This window comes from Drosophila subobscura, chromosome A (genome assembly GCF_008121235.1).
Source record: "Drosophila subobscura isolate 14011-0131.10 chromosome A, UCBerk_Dsub_1.0, whole genome shotgun sequence".
Classification (NCBI taxonomy): Eukaryota; Metazoa; Arthropoda; class Insecta; order Diptera; family Drosophilidae; genus Drosophila; species Drosophila subobscura.
Window position 1 is genome coordinate 11,351,795 of NC_048530.1, and position 22,145 is coordinate 11,373,939.

General features: G+C 48.9%; 1 protein-coding gene across 1 annotated transcript in view; it reads left to right on the top strand.

Moving 5' to 3' along the window:
* Positions 1-22,145, top strand: part of LOC117891479 (pneumococcal serine-rich repeat protein) — a 43,213-nt gene extending 21,068 nt beyond the window's left edge. Inside the window, exons 2-5 of the mRNA XM_034796962.1 lie at positions 898-942; positions 7,544-8,256; positions 8,512-10,452; positions 21,999-22,145. Coding sequence (XP_034652853.1) covers positions 7,684-8,256; positions 8,512-10,401 — 2,463 coding nt within the window. The 5' untranslated portion in view covers positions 898-942; positions 7,544-7,683 and the 3' untranslated portion in view covers positions 10,402-10,452; positions 21,999-22,145. The remainder of the gene's footprint in view (positions 1-897; positions 943-7,543; positions 8,257-8,511; positions 10,453-21,998) is intronic.

The window sequence follows — 22,145 nt, forward strand, 5'->3', positions numbered from 1 at the left end:
ACTCGAAGAGTAAATAGGGTATATTGTATTTGTGCGGATAACGGTTGTATGTAACGCACAGAAGGAAACGTTTCCGACCCCATAAAGTATATATATTCTTGATCAGCATCAATAGCCGAGTCTATGTCTGTCTGTCTGTCTGTCCGTCTGTCCGTCTGTCCGTCTGTCCGTCTGTCCGTCCGTCCGTCTGTCCGTCTTGTTTGTCGGCTAGTTCTCAGAGACTATAAGAGCTAGAGCCACCAAATTTTGGCACCAGACTGCTGTATGCTCACACTGAAACCAGTGTATTTCAAAAATGAGCCCCGCCCCCTTCCGCCCCCGCAAAAGGGCGAAAACCTCCCAAATCTACAATTTTGAAGATAACAGAAAACTAAAAACGCCATTCCGTAGGGAATGACCATATCTATCAGATCACCAAAATGGGATCCGATTGGATCATTATTATAGCCACAATGAAGAAATTAATTTTCAGTGGCCAAACCCACCCTGTCCCGCAGCTTATAGCAAAACACTGGCCGTCTGCCGCTGGCTCTGCCTCTGCCGCTGGCTCTGCCGCTGTCTCTGCCTCTGCCGCTGGCTCTGCCTCTGCCGTGAGTCTGCAGTGTGTGTCTATAGGGGAGGGTGGCGAGCTAAAGGAGCGTGTTGGCGTGAGTAGTGTTGTTGATGTAGATGGAAGATGAAGAAAAAATGTAAAATTTGACAAAACACCGCTAAGTTGCAGATGTAGTACTGAGTGCCGGGTATAAAAGTTGTGACGCGTAAGAAGCGTCTCACACGTCCCTTCTCGTTTGCTGTGTGTTTGTTTGGTTACACAGTTTGTTGAAAAAGTATACGCATGCTAATTAAATTGTGACTCTGTTCTAATATTTTCCATTTGCATTGCTTCTTCCATTGCAGCATCTCGCAGCATCTGGCACGAAAGTGGAACGAAAGTGGAAAATGGTAAGTAAAAGAGGTTCAACAGCGGCGATTATAGAGACAGATTCCAAACAAGTGCACGAGCTTCGGCAACGAGAAGCTGGTCCTGGAATGTTGGTGATGATTAAAATAAGTTAAACTAATAAGGAAGCCTCAGGGGGAAGGCCGCAAGTCCAGTGCGGTTGGGTGAGGTCAAAAGTGGCATTCCACCTGATAATAGTCTCAATATTTCCTACGACCCGTGAAGCCAGCAACTACAACTCGTCGAATATTCGATTTCCGTGCTCCTTCATCAACGTCTAATCCCCAGTGTCCACTTTTATGCTTTTCCACTTGCTGCCGCACTTGAACCCTAAGCCCAAGAGCTCCTCGCTCCCCCACTCTGGCCAACTCTCCGAGTCAGACTCCATTTCCATCCATCCGCCCCATTTTATGCTCCAGCCTCCGGCCACTCCGCTTCTGGCAAATCTAACCAAATGCCAACACAAATTTTGTTTGCTTTTTGTATTAGGTTGACAAAAATCAACACCCAGGTAGACAGGCAGACAGGCAGACAGGCAGCCAGCCAGGCCATGGATTCCACTCGCTGGAGATTTATGGGCTGGCGTTTCTCTCGTTTCTCTCTGGCTTTTTGAGCTGTTTGTCTTTTGCAAATGTTGGGCAATATTTTGCGGTAAAAGGTGAATTTATTAGTGCTACTCCTCCTCCTGCAGAAACATAGAGAGAGAGCGAGCGAGAGAGAGAGCGACAGCTCTTTCCTTTCGGATAAAGTTTTTATCGCCAAACACATTTTCCATGGTCTTAAGATCTTGACAAATCATAAACAAAATGCAGACCAAAATGAAAGAAAAAAAAAAAAGTCTCTTTCCCATAATCAAATTCCAAACAAAATGACAATAAAAAGCGCCACAGAGTATCCATCCATGGAGGCCATGGAGAGACCTCTTAGCCCAAAGACAGGCCCGAATAGATGCATATCAAAAAATATCGAAGAAGAGGCTGGGCAACCGATGGGAGCAGAGGCTGGAGAGCTGCATGGAGAGTGAGCGACTTAATCTCCACATTCGAAACCCATTCCGAATCCGAATCCGACCCCTTCCCCACTCCCTCCACTCTATGAAACAGAAAATGAAAATCTTCATGGCCTAAGCCTCCACTAACATGCAGATGATAAGCAAGGCAGGGCGAAAGGGGAACTTTGGGGCACCGCAAGATACGCATCTCTCTTGGATTCATTTCTTTCTTCATTCGGGTTTTCCCTTCTGTTAAGCCGATTTCTGGTTGACTTTTTTCTGTGTGTCCGCCTGTCGGTCCGTCTGGCTGGGTGCTTGGCTGTGTGTTGTTGCGACATAAAACACAATAAAAGCTAAATAAAAAACACACAAAATCTTGGCCCTCATCTGCTTTTAGGCTGTGACGACAGTGCCGAGAGTGCGTGAGAGTGCGAGTGTGAGTGCGAGTGTGAGAGGGGGGACTGGATGTCAACACTATCATTTTCGAAATTCCAATAAGTTTTTCCATTCGCTTGGTTCATTTCCAAAAAAAAAGGGTTCTGTTTGATGAACAGATTGGCCACAGCACAGATTGGGAAAGAAAGCTTTCCGCTCTTTGGCAAGGGGTCGGCGGTTTTTGGTTCGATTAAAGGATAAAACATACGCAGTATGTGGCGGATATGCAGATAAGTGCCACACTTTTCCCGACAGCATATTCAAATGATATTCCACATGAATGACATTGTTTTCCTTTGCATAACCGTGTGTCATCCCGCTCTGCAGCCTATCCCCCCGGTTAAGCCTCTTATTCTCCCAGCATCCATTCATACGCTCCACTTGACCCAATAATTTGGGGGGCAAATTTTGCTCTCCGTCTCGCATATTTTTCCTTAGTTTTGCCATGAAATTTTCTCATTCATTTGATCAAATATTTGAATGCCCGAAGAAGTTGAGGAAACAAAAACAGCTGGCAGAATGCATTTCCCTTTCATGAAGCTACCGATTGCTGTTGTTGTTGTTTCTGCTGCTGCTGCGGCTGCTGCGGATGCTGCGGCTGCTGCTGCTGCCTGTGTGCAGTGTTTTTGTTGTTGCAGCTGCAGCATTGGCCACCAAGTTGTGGCCCACATTTTGTGTGTTCGCTTCGCTTCGCTTCGGTTCGGTTTATGTTTTTGTTTTTGTTGCTGTGGCTCCTGCTGACGCTGCTGCTGCTCCCTTTTCTGGCTTCCACGTGAACGCTCGTGCCACAAGAGCGGCAGCCAGCCACCGCACCCCACTGCCAAAAGTTTCGTGTATGTATGTTAATTAAAGTCATTAGGTGGAGGACGCCGCCAACACCAACGCCAAGAGTCCCAGAGCCCAAAGGAAACAAAATTCAAATGTAGTTCCTCGTTTCACTCGCCAGTCCGGCAGTCCGGCAGTCCGCCACTCTGCCACTCTGCGGCTCTGCTCCTTTCTGATCTGCTGGGGACTCTCTCTCTGGACTCTGCGCCTCATCCTGTTGCTGGATTCTGGAAGCAGCAGCAACAACAAAGTGGAGCCAAACGCTGCGCCAAATTGGCCAATTTTGATATGCATGGCAAGCAGGAGGCAAATCAGGAGAGGGACGGACACGGACCAGCAGCAGCAGCAGCAGCAGCCGCACAGCTCAAGGCACAGGCAGGGACGGTCAGTGGCAGGAATGGTGCCTGGGAAAATCTCCTCTTTGGCATTGACATCAATGAATAATTTTTGGCTAGGGCGCTGGGGCGATGGGGCGAATGGGTGAGGTGATGAGCGCAGAGCAGGGGGTGTGGCAAGGGCTCTGAATGTGTGTGTGTGTTGCTCAAGGAGGATGAGAGGAGAGGCGTACCAGCTGGGTGGTGTGGTGTGGTGGCCACGTGTCAGAAGCATTTTCGAAATAATGAAACATGCGAAATGACTGCACTGATAGAAATCCAATTAGATTTATGGAATTGGAAACAGTTGGAGCACAGAGATGAGGATGAATGCAAAAAATAAGTGTAAACGGTTAAAGTTTTACTGCTTTGAAAGTTAGAACGGGAATAGTAAGCGTTAAGGTATCATCGGGGATCCGGGGATCTGCAGCCTTAATGTTCACACCGAACAAACGCAGCCACATATTTCTTGCACTGTATCGTGGCCGTGTGTGCTTGGGGTGGCGGACTATCCCTTACCTTTCGTGTGCCTCCTCTAATGATGCACAACATGCACAAAATGTGTTAATGATAAACCAACTGCCGACTGCCAACTGCCGACTGCCAATGGATTGGGATGGGATGGGGGCCTCGTGGAGCTCACCTCTTTGTGTGTGTGCCGAGAGCGCACTCGATGACTGCCTAATGAGTCCACGAGCCCCCGAACCTGTTGCCCTTTTTGCCAAGTGCTGTGTTTGGTGGGGCGGGGCAGGGGTGTTGGTTCGGCAGAAGGAACGGAACCTCTTGCCTTGAGATACTTTTGCTTTTCAAATCGAAAACTGTGCTGCCTGCTGCTGCTGCTGTCGGGGCCAGAGTGAAGCAAATTAAATTGCAGCATGAAATCGAATTGCCAGCAGGCAGCTGAGGCATTCAAATACATTCAAGAACGTGGACCGGGGATGCTGTGGATGTATCCATAAGATACATTCAATGCCTTGGTGCTTGGAACAACTCCTCTTGCAGCTTATTCTTGCAGCTGCCGCTGCCGCTGCTGCTGTTGGCCCCCAGATGACGACGACTACAACGAAGACGACGACGACGACGACGGACGGATGAGGATGAGGATGAGGATGAACCCAAGATTCAGAAGACTTTAAATTGCTTTTGCCAAACGGTGCAGCATCTCGTGCAACGTCCTCCTCTCACCTGAACAGCGGAGGGTGAGACAGAGACAGAGACAGGGCCAGAGAGAGAGAGAGAAAGGGATGCGGAGAGCTGAGCTAAAGGAGAAATAATATAAGAAAAATGTTAAGAGAGTTCTCTACAAAGTGTTCGATTAAAATAGATATTTTTATGGCTTTTGGCTTTTGCATTCGAGAATTGCATTAGGCGAGTGGAACCAGGTTAAAAGTTGAACATCGATCGGTATTACACACGGTATATACTTATGTACATAGATGGTAAACAAAGAGAAGGAGTACAGAGCAGAAGAGAGAGTTGCATCTAACATTTAAATGTTTAATAAGTTTTAAGGGATTATTAAACACGAAGAAAATACATGAAAAAATATTCAAACATTTATTTGATAATATTTTATAAATACTTCTCACAAATCCTCAAAGAATTCCACTGAATATGCTCCAGTATTTTGCTTCTTCGATTACAATATGTTTGTGCAAACATTCCCTAAAGATAAATAATAAACACAAATCTTTGAAATGGTTTTAGCAACAAACAAACAAGAAAATATCCCTCAAATGCCAGGCATAAAATATTTTCTACCAGCAATCAAATCAAAGAGCCACCACACAAAGTGCAGGCAGAGATTCACGGGAAAATGTTATATGAGAATCCTTGCCGAGAAATCCTAATTGAAAAATGCATATCAATTGCGATATTGGTCTGGTTTTTGTGCAGTTTGCCTTTGGTTTTTAGGCACAAACGAAAGCAACTCAATCAGTGGGAATGCTCGTATCAAAATGTTGCACAAATGCAGCAAATAAACGGCATATTGTTGGCATTGTTGTGCTCTGCTCTGCTATCAGTGTTGTTTCTGCTGTTTCTGTTGCCTTTATTTTGTTTTTTTGTTTTGTTTTTTTGACCATTTTTTATTGTTGGCAACGCCTCGACAAGACCACAAACAACTCGTTAGAATTTGCATGCAAAATGCTATCGCCCGAAAAAAACAGAAACAAAAAACGTAACAAAAACTAACAACAACAACAAATACTAGAAAAAAGTCCAGAGAAAAATGAGAAAAACACGAAAAAAACAGAGATCTGAACAGAACAGAACAGAAAACAGAAAAAGCAACAGCAAAAAAGGAAAAGCAAATACACAGAGAGGCACAAACATTTCCGAGTTCTGTTAAGAGCTTGAACAGAGATGGCACTAGACAGATTGAGGCAGTCAGAGGGTGATAGAGGTAGGGCAGAAGTATCTACGGGGCAATGGAAATTGGGAGAAGGCGGAGGAGCATTTGACTATATAGCAGCCGGCGGATGGCCATCAATTTGATATATCAATCAGAGGAAAAGCGAGATGAGAGATGGGCCCGAAAGGTGGCCAGGGGAGAGGAATGGGGAAACTCATTTTGGATTTTTCTATACCCTCTAGCTGGCACGTAAAGGAATGGAAAGTAATGAGCATTCATATTCGAATATTTTCTTGCATTTTTGGTCTAAAATCCAAAACATGTTCTTGATTTTTGTAAATTAATTTAAAAAAAAAATTGTTAAATTAATTTAATTTTTGTCTAAATTGTTGTTCGTATTTATACCCTGTAATTGAGAAGTTTAGAGCCACCAGCCATATTTTGCATCTAGACTGCTGCTAAGAGTAGTGACGCGTCAAACGCGTCCCAAAACGTTCTACCTCGTACTCCCCTAGACATAATTAAAGAGTTTCGTTCGAGCAATTCATTGCACAAGTATTCCTAGCCAAAAATATCATTTGGAATTACTCCATTCATGCCGTTTCCTCCCAGCATTTCTGTGGGGCAAACCCTGATGAATCATGGAGATTCGCTGAGCAGATTTTTACGGGCCTCTAAGCCCTCGAAATGTTCGAGTTCATCGTAAAAGAATGGCCATTACCGTGGAGGCTTATATCTTCTTTAATTTCTGTTTCCCTCGAAGGCGTTCTAATAACCGATAATAACCGGGACAGACAGACGCTTGGGTCTTTTCGGTTTTCAAATGTGGCCTTGAGGGCTCGCTGTACTTGCGGCGGACATATCCGTAGATACATGTGACATGCCACATGTATGAAGTCTGTCTGTCTGTCTGTCTGTCTGTCTGTCCGCCTTCTAGGATTATCTTGGACACACGCTGGGGGCCATGGCCATGGCCAGGGCGACTCATAAAGGGATCTGACTCTCCCACTGATTGATTTATGTCCCCCCCCTGTGGCAGTGGCAAAGGCACCAAAAGGGGCAGCAGGCTCTCGTCACTAAACATTTTTTGTTGTTTGCTGTTGTTGTTGTTGCTCCTCCCACGCTTTGGCTTCCTTTTGCCTTTGCCTTTGGCTCTGCCTCTGCCTCTCCTTTGACTGTTAATAGCTTTAATGCTGTTTTATGGCATTTCGTGGAGAGAGCGAGCGAGAGCGAGAGCAACAACTGATGGGGCATGTGGCATAGAGCATTTGGTAGTTGAGTGGGAACTGGAACTCTGGTGGCATGCCAGCGCCAAATGTTTTACATGCGTGCTGTTGCTGCTGCCTCTGCCACTTATTGTGGCAACAATGTTTTCGCATAAATAAATTGGAATTGACTGTGGGGCTACAAGGGTGGCAACGGGACAGCGTGTGGGGGGATGGCTCTGGTAAAGCTCATAATTCCTGCTTTTATTTGTGGGATTTTAGCATGGCATGTCAGTCATGCATCTTGGGCCATGCCGCCTGCCGCATGCCGCATGCGCATTCGGGGGTTGAACGTATGATGCTGCTTCCCATTTCCAACTCTGATTAATGGCCATATTTTCTCTTTCTTTCCCTCCACAGATGATGCCCCGCTACTAAGAGGAAACCCTACACCAAAATAAAGCGAGGAATATTCCCCAAAAGAGAGAGCGAGAGAGCGAGAGAGCGAGCGAGGCAGAGAGAACCCCAAACAAACGATCAGCAAAGACCCAGAGAGCATCATGTATCCGGGCAGTGCCAGCAGCAGCGCAGGATCTGCATCCAAGTTTCAGAATCGTTGCGCATCGCCACAGTTTGCCAGCTTTGCGCCGCCGCCACCGGGTGACTATCCGCATTCGCATCCGCATCCGCATGCACATTCGCATCAGCATCAACATCAGACGACAGCCGCGGCCGTACACAATGCCCCAGGGGGCGGTGGTGCCGGCGGCTCGATGCGGCATCCCAGCCAGCGCTCCACCTCGTCCACGGCAGCGCACCAAATGACCCTCAATCATGGCGGCCATGGCCATGGCGGCCACAATCACGGCCTCAATCACGGCTTGAGCATGGGCCATGGCACGGCGGCCACATTGGGCCACCACCATCATGTGGGCTCCCATCTGATCTTTCCCGATGACATGGACAGCATCGAGTTCTGCATGCCGGCAGCGCCCTCCTCCTCGTCATCCTCATCACAGCAGAATGGCGGAGAGCAGCTGCTGTTGGGCAGCAGCCATGGGGAGGCATTTACGGAGCGTCGACGACGCGGACATAGTCGCAGGAGCAACCATAAAATGGATGTAGAGCAGCAGGTGAGTCTCCGGTTTTCTCTTTTCAACCAAAAAAAAAAAAAAAATAAAGTTTCCCTAAGTGAAAGGATACATTCTTCTAAGGGTAGAGCCTATCACTGAGGGGAATATAAATTTCTGTGCATGGAATTTTCACGACAAACTAGATATTTGACCGATTGCGCCATTAAAATGTTCCCCTAAGTGAAAGGATACCTAATTTATGATATACTCAACTGATCTCCTCTCTCTCTCTTTCCCTCTCTGTCTCTTTTGTAGGTCAAGTGGTCCCGCAAGAATATTGCCGCCACCATGGAACGCTTTGAGCCCACAACCAACACACAGTCCTCGTCGTCCACCTCATCGCTGGACTATGGCTTTGCCGCCGGCGTTATGACGCCCAGCAGCAGCAGTGCCACGCCCTCGCATGGCGGAGGCGCCTCTGGTGGCGGCATGTCCTCCACACCGTCGTTGCACGTGGCCTTCAATGGAGGCGGCTCGGGCGGCGCCGGGGCAGGGGCCAGCGGTGGGGCCGTTGGAGCAGCAGCTGCAGCGGCGCCATTCAATCATGTCTACTCGTACGCCTACTATGAGCCAGGGGCGGCCAAGTGCCACACGAATGTGCCCGCCCAGGGATCAGCACAGGCCCAGGCACTGGCCCATGCCCATGCGCAGGCCCAGGCTCAGGCGCAGGCGCAGGCCCATGGACAGATGCAGGCGCCATCGAAGAGTCCGCCCAGGAACTCCATACGCGCCCTGCTGGCCAAGAGTTTCCGCTCGAAATCATCGACCCACAACGGTGGGCAGTCGACATCGTCGTCGCCAAGCGCCGAGGATCGGGACAGGCACACGTACACCACGCGCTACGGCACCACCGAGAATCTGTACGAGGAGGTGAGCGAGCAGAAGATCCGCAAGGTGCTCTCCGACAATCGCATCGCCTCGTCCAGCGCGGGCAACGTGAAGGAGGAGCAGCGACGCGTCCAGCACAATCATTTCCGTGTGCTCGACGAACTGAATCTCTCGCTGGAGGCCTTGATTATGCCCCCAACGCCGCCGGATATTAGCCCCAGTCATGCGATAGCCGTGGCCGTCGATGAGATGGGAATGGGAATGGGCATGGGCATGGGGCCCATAAGTGCCCCCTCCAACAGCAGTGGCCTGGGACAGGCCGTGGCCTGCTCCAACTCCTCCTCCCCAGGCGGAGCGGCGGCGGTGCCATCCTCACTGGTGGCCAGCAGCAGCAGCAGCAGCAGCAGCCAATCGAAGACCGCCCAGAGGCCACGACGCGGTGGATTGTTGGGCGGAGCGGCGGCCAGTGCCAGTGCTGCCTCCAGTTCGGCCTCGCATGCCAGCCTCGAGAATCTATCGAGCACTCTGAATAGCATGGAGCTGAAGGATCATCATCAGCATCAGCACCACCAGCATCATCACCAGCAGCAGCAGCAGCAGCAGCATCAGCATGGACACACGAGCAGCTGTGTTAATCCGGAATTCGATGAGGGGGATCTGGACAGCGGATTCAGTGGCAGTGGCAGCAGCAGCGGTGCCAGCTACAACGAAAGTTTGCGCTACTACAAGTCGGCAACGCCCACTGGCCACAATCCCAATCTCAATCTGAATCTAAGCTTGAATCCCACGCTCCACCACCAGCACCAGCAGCAGCAGCAGCAGCAGCATCCACTGAACAACAACAACAACAACAACAACAACACATTGCCCCATAATATTCGCAGCTGCCGCTCGTCGACTGCCTCTGGGACATCGACATCGAAGAGCAGCATGGCCAGCTGTGGCGAGGATCAAGGCATCGCAGGAATGGGCATGATGGGAGCAGGAGGCATGCCTGCTGCTGCTGCTGCTGCTGGTGTGGCAGGACCCACTGCTGGTGCTGTCGGAATGCAGGATGCCGGCCTGGGCTCCCTATCGCCCTTCCATTATCCGCGACGCTGTTCAGCCGATCAGCAGCGTGCCTCTGGTCGCTCGGTTGCCTCCGGAATGGGCATGGGAATGGGCATGGGCATGGGCATGGGCATGGGCATGGGTGGAGGTGCAGCCACAGCGGTGGCCATGTCTGGCGAAGGCAGCTGCAGTCTCAGCAGCAGCAGCAACGTGGCACTGTCCACCGGAGCGAAACCCAAGAAGAATTTCTGGACCATGAAACCGTGATGCTACAAAAAGGCGCTGCGTCACATATGCAAAAAATGGACTATTGTCATGGTGAGTGTGGGAATCATTGAACATTTATGTGCATGCCATAAACCCATCTGCATGCTCGTATTTCCCTATTAAAACTGTTACCAAATACGCAGCCAGCAGTCATCATTCTGTTGTGAATCCTTTTGCTGTGTTCGCCATGGATGGGGGGGGACATCGTTGCCTCCATCATTATCTAGCCATCAGCCATCAGCTATCATCATCGTACAATATTCCCACCCCCACTACACACACACACAACACACACACACTCTACAATATAGAGCACTGGTTTTTCCGGGCGGCATCAATTTCAACTTTTCAACTTTAATCATAATAAATTTGCGGCCTGTTTTCGAGAGTGAGAGAGCGAGTCAGGGCCATTGCCAGGGCTCCGTTTCAAAAGCAATGAGGCACTTCCGTTGAACTCATTCAGGAAGTGGCACAGAGAGGGAGAGAGAGAGAGAGAGAGGAAGTTATAGAAGCAGCAAATCCACACATTCCCAAGATAATAAATTTATTAACTTGCAGCGAGTGAGAGAGAGGCCCAACAGCAACAGCCACACAACCCAAACGAAAAAAAAAAAAAAAAACATCATCATTATGTGGGAGGTGGAAGGAAATTTCACCCTCTCTCATAATACCATCCTCTCGATCCGCTCAATCCTCCCCTCATCCATCCATGCGCCGCCTGCCCAACCACTCCAAAAATGAATCAATTAAAACTGATTGAACTGCATAGATTTCCCAGCAGCAGCCGCAGCAGCCCCTGAGCCTCATACTTGAGGCTTTACGTTTCAGGCTTCAGGCTTCTGGCTTCATTGGAGAAAAATTAATTTAAGACCGAAAGAACTGGGGTAATCCGGAGATCGCTCATCAGACACTCGGCCACATATGCCCCCATTTTTATGGCAATGGTCACGGGGATTACCAAAGCAGTCGCTGGAATGGATTGGAATGGAATGGGAGCACAAGATGCAGCAGCAGCAGCAGCAGCACAAACGACGACCATTAGGGCGCCTGTTGAAATGCGAGACAAAACCCAAGAAGGAGGGCGCCCCCACCTCCCACACTCATGGGTGTATGTGAATAATACCGTTATTCATTGCATTTTGTTATAAATCTGTCAATTTGCACAATTGTGCGTGCTGAAAGGGAGAGGGAGAGGGAGAGGGAGAAGGGCCATGGGATGGTATGATTCTCGATGCAATTCGACAGGCAAACGTCGTCAACCAGGGGGGAGGGGGGTGTGGAAACACCACCACACTGAGGGTGTGCACAGGGCACAGGGCACAGGGCTGAAGGGCAACCACACTTCAGGCCCTGGCACTGCACTGCAACTGCTGTGTGTCCGGAATCCGCAGGGTGCGCCGTGCGCACGTTTCGGGAACCATAAAAAATCGCATGCGAAAAATGCTCGGAAATGCCACGGCCTGCCGGAATACACAACTTTGTTGTTGTTCCTACTTCAGCATTAAAATACACTAATTTTTGTCATAGATATACATACGTAGCGCATCCATCAAAAGCCCAAAAGCTATTCCCAAGTTTTAAACAAACTTGAGATGGATTGCAAAAATATTATGATGATGATTTGTGCTTTAATTATTACCCAATTAAAGGAACAACTATTTTAGTGTTCATTTAGTTCAGCATTTATTGATTATTGCATTAATTTTATAGCATTTTAGTTGAATAAATGCAAAATTTGCTGTTGGAGCAGGGATAAATGTGCGCCAGTGGGAAGAGTATCAACAGCTTCGTTTTGCTCGGAGCGAACGAATCTGTTCTTTTGGTGCGTTCGTCGCCGCTGCGTTGATTTATATTCGAAACTGCGCTGAGGCGCAACTAATTTGCCTCGGGTGTTAAGTAGCATGCGAAGTAAACGGTGGCAGGGCAGAGCCCAGTGCCGAAATAGAGAGAGTCCCGGGAGAAAGGGACCCCGGGCGCTGATGTTCGTGAGCGCTCCGAAAAAGGGAAGGAACGGAACCCAACGGTCCATTCAGTGCGCCCCGTTTTGAATGCGCGAATGTGCATGTGTGAATGGTCCATTGAGTGACCAAGTGGCCCGGGGAACAGCGCTCTCCATCCACACTCGAGTCGGGGAGTGGGGGGATTGGGTGTTCTTAGGGCATTTATGGGATTGGTTCAGTTTTCGGCTGTACTCATTCATGCTCATAAATTCATTCAGCTTTGTACACCATTCAGAGGCTCTCTTTCACCTTGAATTCACTTAAAGATTTCTCTTTAGGTCCTCGAGAGATTATTCCCAAGCCGAAAGTGCAAAAAGAAAAGACTTTTCAAACTAAAATACTATAGAATAAAAGGGTTTTGTGAACCGATCAAATATTAAACGTTTTCTAAATGTCCAAATTGTGTGCCAGCTTTGTGGGCTTCGTCTTCGTCTGCGTCTGCGTCTTCGCCTTTCGTTATATTTATAATATTTGCATTTTGCCCCACAGCTTTATGACTGTGTACACTCTCAGGTAGACACAATCCATCAGCATTCACCTTGAACTCACACACTCTGCACACACACACACACACCCAGTCCAGTCCATTCCTATTCATTCCATTTGTGTGCCTTTCATCGATGGCATTCAATTTCGAGAGAGAGTTTGGAGATTGGAGAGTGGAGAGTGCAGAGGAGTGCACATTTTTGGAGTGCTTCAAACTACAAACTTGTGCTCCTGCCAGACATCACATCATCATCATCACCAGAGGAGCATGGGAATAGGAATAGGAATAGGATTCCCCCTTTCTCTTTTAGAATTCTCCTCTCAACTCGTACGTGTGTGTCCCGAAAACTCTATCCTGAAACGATTTGTGCACACTCGATTTGACAGTCAGTCACTGGCCCATGCCCCGTGCCCCACTTCCTGGCGGAGTCCGTCGTCCCTTTGAATCGTTTAAATGTAACCAACAATAATAAAACATTTTAAACTTGCGGCAGCGGCAGCGGCAGCGGCAACGGCAACGGCAACGACTGCGGCTAATAAAGCAAAAAGGGGGAAAAAAATGGGGAAGAACGAACCCGAACGAAAGGAAGCCGAAAAGAAACTCCAAAATGAAATCAGAGCCACATCAAAATGGGGAAACGTCTGCTGCTGCTGCTGCTGCTTTTGGGCAAATATGAAAATGTATGTGGGATGTGGGAATGTGAATGTGAATGTGAATGCGCCCCGAGGACCAGAAACAGGACGATGGCGGGCGATTTAGGGATTCCAGAGCTGGACAATGCCGCATATAAGTAATGAAGATAAGGCCAACACACAGGAAAAACGAAGGGGCTGCCGCCCAGATGGAGCAAGTGGAAGAGTGTGCCCCGCACATAGCAACATACATGCGATGGGAGTGCAAGGAAATCGGGCATAAACATTCACTTAGCCATAATAAAAGAAGAGCAACGGCAAATGGCAAATGGCAACAGCAGCCAAAATACTTCGTACGTACGAGCATAGTACTCAAATGAACAACATTTCTATTTGAACAGACCCCAGAGGCAAAGGAAAGAGGAAACAGCAGCACCACCACCCGCAACCCGTCCCCCGAGGTGGACCCCACACAGTTTTGGTCACGTGGGGTCGCAGCGGATCCTCGGGGGTCGCAAGGCGAAATTTGTCTGAAGTTTCACTCTCATGAATGGAGAGCGTCCCGTCACTGCTGGTCTCTCCTTTTCTCTTTTTTTTCCTATTCCTAGACGCAGATTTCCTTCGACTGATTAAAAATTGAATGATGAAGGCGGCCCGACCCGGTTCCTTTTTCCCCCCTCAAAGCGGAAGACTTTCCGCCATACAGCAGAGATTGTTATAGTAGTGAGGCATTTTTCCGTGTTGGGGGGAGTTGGGGGATATGTCGCGGCATAAAATACTTTTGTCCGGCAGGCAATGTTTCTCTCCAGGAACTACACCGAAAAAGAAAGCTTCAGTTGGGTGCTTAAGAGGTAAAAGAGAACGATTCGATGTCCTTTTTGTTGTCAGTTACTCAAAGATTATTTGACGATTAAGTTTGTGATTTTATTAATAGTTTTCAGCCTCTTAGTTGTGGTCTTCTGCATTGTTTTGTACTCTTCTATCTGGCATTTTATTTAGCATGTTTGTAGATGTCTCTTTTCTGTGTTCATCTTTTGCATATTCAAAGTATTTGTTGGCATTTATGGAACTGTTTAATCCGCCGCATAGCATGGGAATGGCTTTGCAACTTCATTCCAATTCCTCCTACCAAAGGGTATCCGAAGGGTATCGGCCTCATATTTTTGCGAGTGTATCAGAAGTGAAAGAAAAGCGAAAACCTTAACCCGCTGGCGCCAAAGTCGCAGTCGCGTGGGTAACACAATAAATTTGCAAGGACAAGGCCTGCTATCGTACGAGTAGGAGCACGAGTCTGGCCTGCCCCGGCCTGGGGTCTTGGGTCTGGGGGTCTGGCAAGGCGCCAAGCCGTGGTCCAAGGGAATGGATAAGGCAGGGCGACTGGATGGGTGGACGGATGGACGGATGGACAACACGAAAGGAATGGCGTAACGTAACGGAGCCCAGAGGAGGACCGGACCGGACCGGAGGACAATGGCAAGCGTTAAGCAATAACACAACTCTGAGGGTGGCTCAACGGTAGTAGCTGGTGGTGACATTGTCTGGATTCCCTTTCATACACACACACACACACACACACACACACATCCCCACCCTCTTGTTACTTTTTTGGGGGTTGTCTAAACCGAGTTCACCCACCACTTCGCTTCTGGTTTCTGGGCTCTGGCTCTGGCTCTGGCCTTGCCTTCTCCCCCCTTCGGCCAAAGTGCTCGTCGTCTAAGAAGCAAACTGTAGTAAATAATTCTTTAAAGATTTAGAGACACTCCAGCGAAAGGCACTGGCAGCAGCACACCCGCACAATTGCAAAATTTTTATGAGATATTCACGGGGGAGAATTACTCATTGAGAATGAGGAAAGAGAGGAGAGGAGAGGGGATTGGGATTGGGAGTGGGAATGGGAGTCTGGGGTGTGGCGCGTGCTTGTCGCGGCTTTTTAGCTATTTTCGTCATCGCTCCCAGTCGGCAGTCGCCGTCGCCGTCGGAGTCGCAGTCGCAGTCGCAGTCTCGCGTTCATCGTCTCGACATAAGCCGGCCACATATCAAGATTAATTTTTTCCAAGATAATAAATTCAATGCAGATTAAATGGCAGAGACCATTAAATTATCGACTTGAGGTTCGGTTCGGTTTGGTTTGCTTGAGTTGAGTTGAGTTGAGTTGAGAGCTGAGTCTTCTCCGCAGCACGCAGCTGGTGCGTGGGATGATGCTCTCGCCATGAGTGGAGGCTGGAGGATGGCGGGTGGAGGGGTTGTATTTGCTGGATTGAGTCTTGGGATTGGGCTTTGGGTTTTGGGACCCTGATGACTGCATTAACTGCCAAACGTGCGTGAAGAGCAATTGATAATAGTCGTAGTCAACGACGACGACCCCTGAGATATGGTTACCAAATGGTTTCGTGCGAAAGCAAACGAATCAGAGCCTCATTGCGCCACTCATTAGAATAATTGGAAAGTGTAGAGCGAAAGTGGAAGGAAATCCTCAGGCATCAGCTTTCATTTGACATTGAAATCGGGAATGGGTTGCAGAGTCTTTTCTTTTCGATTTGTGCGAATAACTTAGACGATTGATTCTTGATTTGTTGTTGCCATTATTTAATATGATAGTTGGAACACAAGGGAACATTTGTTTATATTATATTTTATTTAGTTCACAATTTATTTTTAGTTATTTTTGAAGCATATTTTTGGTGCAGTTTTCTAGTTGTTTTGTGGCATTTTCTACTACTTTTTGCGGTTGACTTTATTCAGGATCTCTTCTGCTTTTTAAGTTTCCTAAAATGGAATGGAATAAGAGCAAAGCAAACGTTTTCGCATAGTTTTTAGCCTAAACAATATAAAATCGCCTGCAGCGTGGACATACAATTCCTCTTTTGGATTATCTTGTCTTGGATCTTCTTTGGCTTGTCCGAGAACCACTATCCTTCGAGCTTCGCGTCCTCTTGCCATGGCGCACGATATAATGGAGATGTGCAACTGTTGGACCTACTATCTGCCGGGCTGTCGCTCTCTTCTCTGGTGGGATGAGAAATGGAAAAAATTGTGGGCAAGGGGCTGGAGGGGAAGGCGAAACGCAGCGCAGACACATCAATTACGAGAGAAGAAAGTAAACGGAGAGGGCAGTGGAGAGGAGTGGAGTGGAGAATGCAGAGAGAGAGAGAAGGGACAGAGATGTGAAGCAGCTTCAATTGAACGCGATTTCGTTGTCCCTTCTGCCGGCTGCCATGGGAGGAGTACTGGGAGCAGGGATACCAACTGTTAAATGCAAACGACAGCCCCATCCCTCCCTCAACCGTATCTAAGCCCATCAATCAGGACACAAAACGAACTAAAAAACAAAACAGCAAACACCCACACACGAGAGAGAGCGGGGACTGCGAGGGAGAGACGAGATGGAATCTCAAAGTCAGTCTCTCTTTTTCGTTTTTGTTTTTTTGGCAAACAAACAAATCGATTGGCGTAGGCCTTCCCCTCCCCCTCCCCCACCCCATCATTCACCCTTTCCCTTTGCTTAATCAATGTGTGGCAAGCAGTGCAACTGCTGCCGGGGGCGAGGGAAGTGGTGCCACACGAGCGAGCGAAATGTCAAATGCGTTGATTGGAAAGCCGCCAGCGCGACTAAAAACGCGGCCTGACCCGCTGGCTCGCTGGCTCGCTGGCTCTCGCTTGTAATGTGGATGAGATTTGTAGAAAATCGCAAGAGGCCAAGCCTCGAAATGGTGCCAGAGGGGGGAGGAGTGGGCACCCTGCCAGACCGCACAATCAGTTTCCGTTTCCGGTTGCTGGCCGCACAATTAAGCGCGTCGGTGGCGGCCATTTTGTTGCTGGACAGGGCAGCGGTGGGGCCACGGGGCAGGGCTAATAAACAAGCGAAACAAACGAGCCGAGCGGTGAGAGGTGAGAGGTGACAGCTGAGAGCTAAGAGGTGTGGCCCACAGTGCGGTTCTTTTTTCTGATACCCCTTTAGGGGAAGGGGTGGGGGTTCTCGTTCTCGTTCTCGTTCGGCAGGAAGAAAGTGTCGCCGTCAGTGCGGAGAAAGGCAAAATCGTTCAAATCAAGTGATTTGTTAGCTTCAAATGTTGCCAGAGGGAAAGAGCCGATGATGCCAATGAAAATGTTAGTTAAAATATTTAGACTTTGCCACCAAAAAGGGTACTTGCACCTTCGACCCGCTGCCAGAGAGCGTCGGACTGCGCCCACCGTACCGTTGTGCCGTTATTCCTTTGTTGTTTTCGCATTGCTGCTGTTTTATCATACTTTGGTTTCGGCCATTCGCTTGTCGCTAGTCGCTTGGTCCTTGGGTCGCTTCATTAACTGTGCAAAATATATGTACACCTACACACACACACACATACATATGCAAACATTGAAAGTATGCTGTACATATTTATATGGGGAAAGGGGAGAGGCAGGAGGCAGGAGGAGCAGTGTGGCTGGCGTTGTCGCTGTCGCTCGCTTCACACCTTTATTTGTGCAAGAGCTTTTGTTCCGTTGGAGCTCGGGGAGTGGGGCAGCTGGCGAATGCGTTTTCTGTTCGGTTTTATTTCGTTTCGGTTTTGGTTTTTGGCTTTTCCCCGCAGTTGAAGAGTGCAAGACCGCGCGTACAAGCACCACGGCAGCAGCCAACAAACAGCCGCAGCAGCGAGAATCGGAATAAACATGCATATGTATGTACGCCATGTACCTACACATCCTTGTGCGATGGAATGTTGCATGGGTGTTGTTTAACTAGGGCTTGGCGACGGGCTGGGTGGTTTTTTGGAAGGCGCTTGCCTGGCCGGCCGGCTGGCTAGCCCATTGTGCCGATTTATGGCATGTCAGAAATTTCACTGCACAACAACCAGGCCCCACCCGCTTGAAACGCCTTGGAACAAACACACACACACACACACACACACTGCCCAAGCCAAGCCCCATGCAACCTTTAAGTGCAGTCAAACGAGAGCCGCCCCAAAAAGCAGGCAACAATTTTGTCCACAGCACACGGCGCTGGAAAGTAGGCAATGGGATGGGGAGGGGGATGGGGGTCTTGATGTAATGCATTTATGAATGACAGGAGGGAGAGGGTGGGCACAAAAGGTTATTGCCAGGCATGACCTTAGCTCACGTTGACCTTTTCGCTTAACTTAAAGTTAACCTAATGCCCATAGCTAATCTTCTAAGCCCAAAGGAATCTCGTACTTTGTGGGCACCTAAAGAAGTCAAACACCAGCTGTCTTTAAGCCAGGTCCTTCAGCCTGTCTTTGGACGTTTATTTGTTCTGAATCACAGAAGGATTTAATCATAAAGATATCCTTTTCCTAGTCTGCAAAACTAAAAGCAGCTTAACGCCTCAACTAATCAATTCCCTTGCTTTCGCTTGCGCTCCACACCCCGTCCACACCGCCCATTTACAGCTTAACCCTTATCCTGTGCCGTCGCCACATAACACAAAATAACAATCATCCTTTTACTCGCATTATACCAGCACTAAAACTGCTGTTTCCTCTCTCGTTCAAATGATCCATTATATCCCATAGCAGCTGCTGCCTGCCCCAACCTTCCGGGCCGGGTGGGTGTCTGCTCTGCTCCTCCTCTGGATCATCCTTCCGCTGACATCCATCCAACGGGGACATAATCAGTATTAACTCTGGCCTTCCTGGCTGTCTGTCTGCTCGACTGCCTTTGACTGAATTGGAGGGGACCGAGACTGGGACTGGGTTTGGGACTGCTGCCTGAATGCCTGTGCTGCTTGCGACCCAATTCATGTTTATTGCAGTTTATATAAAAATTGAAACACGCCCATTATCCAGCATAGCACCAGGTACCGCCCCCTCCCATCGTGTCTCTCCTGCAGGTGTTGGATATTTTCGAAATATTTGTACTTCCTCGAGTTTTCGTTCTTTTTGTGTGTGTGTGTGTGTGTGTGTGTGTGTGTGAAGCGCAGATTTAATATTTCCGCACTATTGTCGGGGCACACGCCCCCACTCCGGCTGGTAGGTGTTGCCATGACAGTGTCAGGCAGGGGAGGGTGAGGGTGAGGGGGAGCACACATGTCACATGTCCATGCCACGCCTTGTTGCAATAAAAAAAAAATAAACAGCAAAGAGACCGATACGCCCCCCATGCAGACAGACAGACAGACAGACAGACGGACGGACAGACACGACGGCAAAGAATGCTTTTCATATGAAAGGTGTTTGAAGCCCTGCCCCTGCCCCTGCCCCTGCAGCCCTACCCCCCTGCAGCCCTACATCCCGGCTGGTTCAATGACGCTTTTTGACGGTTTTTGACTTTTTGGCATTGTCGTTGTGTGGCCTGTGTTGACGGGTTTTATATTTATATGGAAGCTTTTTACACCCAGCGACCCCCTGCATGTATGCATTTGTCTCTTTCTTGTCCATCTCTTTCGCTCTCTCTCTCTGGCTCCTTTTTTTTCAATGTGGATTTTGATGTCTGTGCAAACGCAACGAGGCACACAATGACCGAAAAGCAACTGACAGCCACAGCCGTGCCCCCTGCCCCGTGCCCCGTGCCCCGTCCCCCTTGGCACACACCTAACACCGCAGCCAACCCCGCCGTAGCCCCGCTCTTTTTGCCCCTCAAGCATTCATTCGTTCATTCATTCAGTCAATCATGCAGCCATTCAATTTATCGTTGACTTAACTTTTTGATGGTTTGCAAAATGAAATTTATGTGCTCCCCACACCAAGCAACACCAACGAAAAAAGCAGCAGCTCTCTCACCTTTACTCTGTGTCTGTGTCACACCCACCCCACCCCACCCACTCGTTCCCTTTGCGTCTGCTGCTCTGTCTTTTTCGGGGGCATCCATAAAATGTCGGGAGTGTCCTCTGGACCTTTGCCTGGTCAGAGCTCGAGTCCGAGCCAGAGCCAGAGCCAGAGCCATTGAGTGTTATCTTTGCGGTCGCATCTATAATGGGTTTTGTCACGTTGCAGACGAGTCTGCCCACACACCCCTGCCTCCCCACCTGTGCCTTTTGCGTCGACATCAATAAACTTGCAACAATAACAAAAAATACATACACACACACACACACACATCCATCCATCCATACGTGTGTAGACATGAAAAGGGGAAGCTGTTGCGTGCTGGAGGGTGCTGGGCCCAGCTGGATATAGCAGTGCTTTTTGAATGCTTCACGGGGTTATTCCAAATACATTTGGACCTTTCGACCTGCCTTTAAGCTGCTTTCAAAACTCGGCTCTGCCGCTCAGCTGAGGCTTAAAATTCCATCCATCCCCCAGACGTTTTTGCTTAATAACTTTGGCACCAAATGTGGGCCCAGTCCTCCCTCCACAGTCCCTTTTTTGGGGGGAGGGACAAAGGGAGAGAGAGGGAGAGCGACAAGTGCATCAAATTGTCAGACATTTTCCGGTGTTGACATTGACCGAACCCCAAAAAACATAATTGTTAAAGTCCAGGCAGAGTCAAGCCCAGTGGCAAAGGCAGAGGGGACAGGAGCAGGGCCAGAGGCAGAGGCAGAGGCAGTATTGCGGTCAACAGTTGGGGGGTGAGGAGCAGGAGATGTGTATGTGCAAAGAAGGAGGGGTGTGGGATGTGTCCGGGAGAGCACCCAATAAAAGTACATGCATGCAACAATAAATAAATTAGAACAAGGTGCGGTACGACAGAGCCAACCCGAGCCCCAGCTCCTCCCCCCAACACTGAGAAGAAGAAATGCGTTGAAACGTGCTTCCTTTTGGTTAAACCTCATGGCCGTTTCTCTCAGTGCTACGACGTACGACGAGGCTCACTTAATAACGGGTTAGGCAGGTGGTGGTGGTGTGTGGTGTGTGGTGTGTGGGTGGTTTAAGGGTGGCGCATAGATGGGGCCACGGGGCTACGGGGCTACCGTTTTGTTGTCTGCTGCTGCTCCGGCAGTCAGATGCAATTTATTGATAATATGCGAGGAAGAACAGGAAGCAGGAGCAGAGAGGAGGGTGCGGCAGCAGGCAGGAAGGCTGGCGCAGAGGATACCAACTGGAAGTCAGCGCCAACTTTATGAGAATGCGACCTTTCTGCCATTATGTTGGTTATTTACACACACACACACATACACACACACCCAAGCACACACACAACACGGCCATGGAAACCCATTGGCCACATGGACACAGATGTCGAGGCAGTGCGCCAAAAGCGGCAACACACAAAATTTGTTGCCACAATTTGTGCAACAAATTTGGAAAGCAGACAATATTCCAGTAGGTGGCGGCTAAAAGTCAATTGCCGGACTTGACCCAAGGCCCCACAGATCGTGGAGCTTGTTGAACTACTAAAACTAAGATCGGAAACAAAGGAACTTGAAAGTGCAGAACTATCCATTTGGGGATCTATAGAAGGATTGGAAAATAAAACCTTAGCGCTATCATTATCAGCATAGCTTTCAAATTGTAGTTTGGAAATGGATTTCTTAGCTTTAAAGATTGCCAAAGATTTGCTCGATTAATAACTATTATTTGCATTGTTTTGTTTCGCTTGCAGGAATACAATTCAAAGACTGCCTCATGCCATGCCATCCACTATTACCACCAACCCAGCAACAGCAACAGCAACAGCAACGGCAGCAGCAGCAGCAACAACAACAGCACTAGCAGCAGCAGCAGAAGCAGAAGCAGAAGCAGCGGCCAA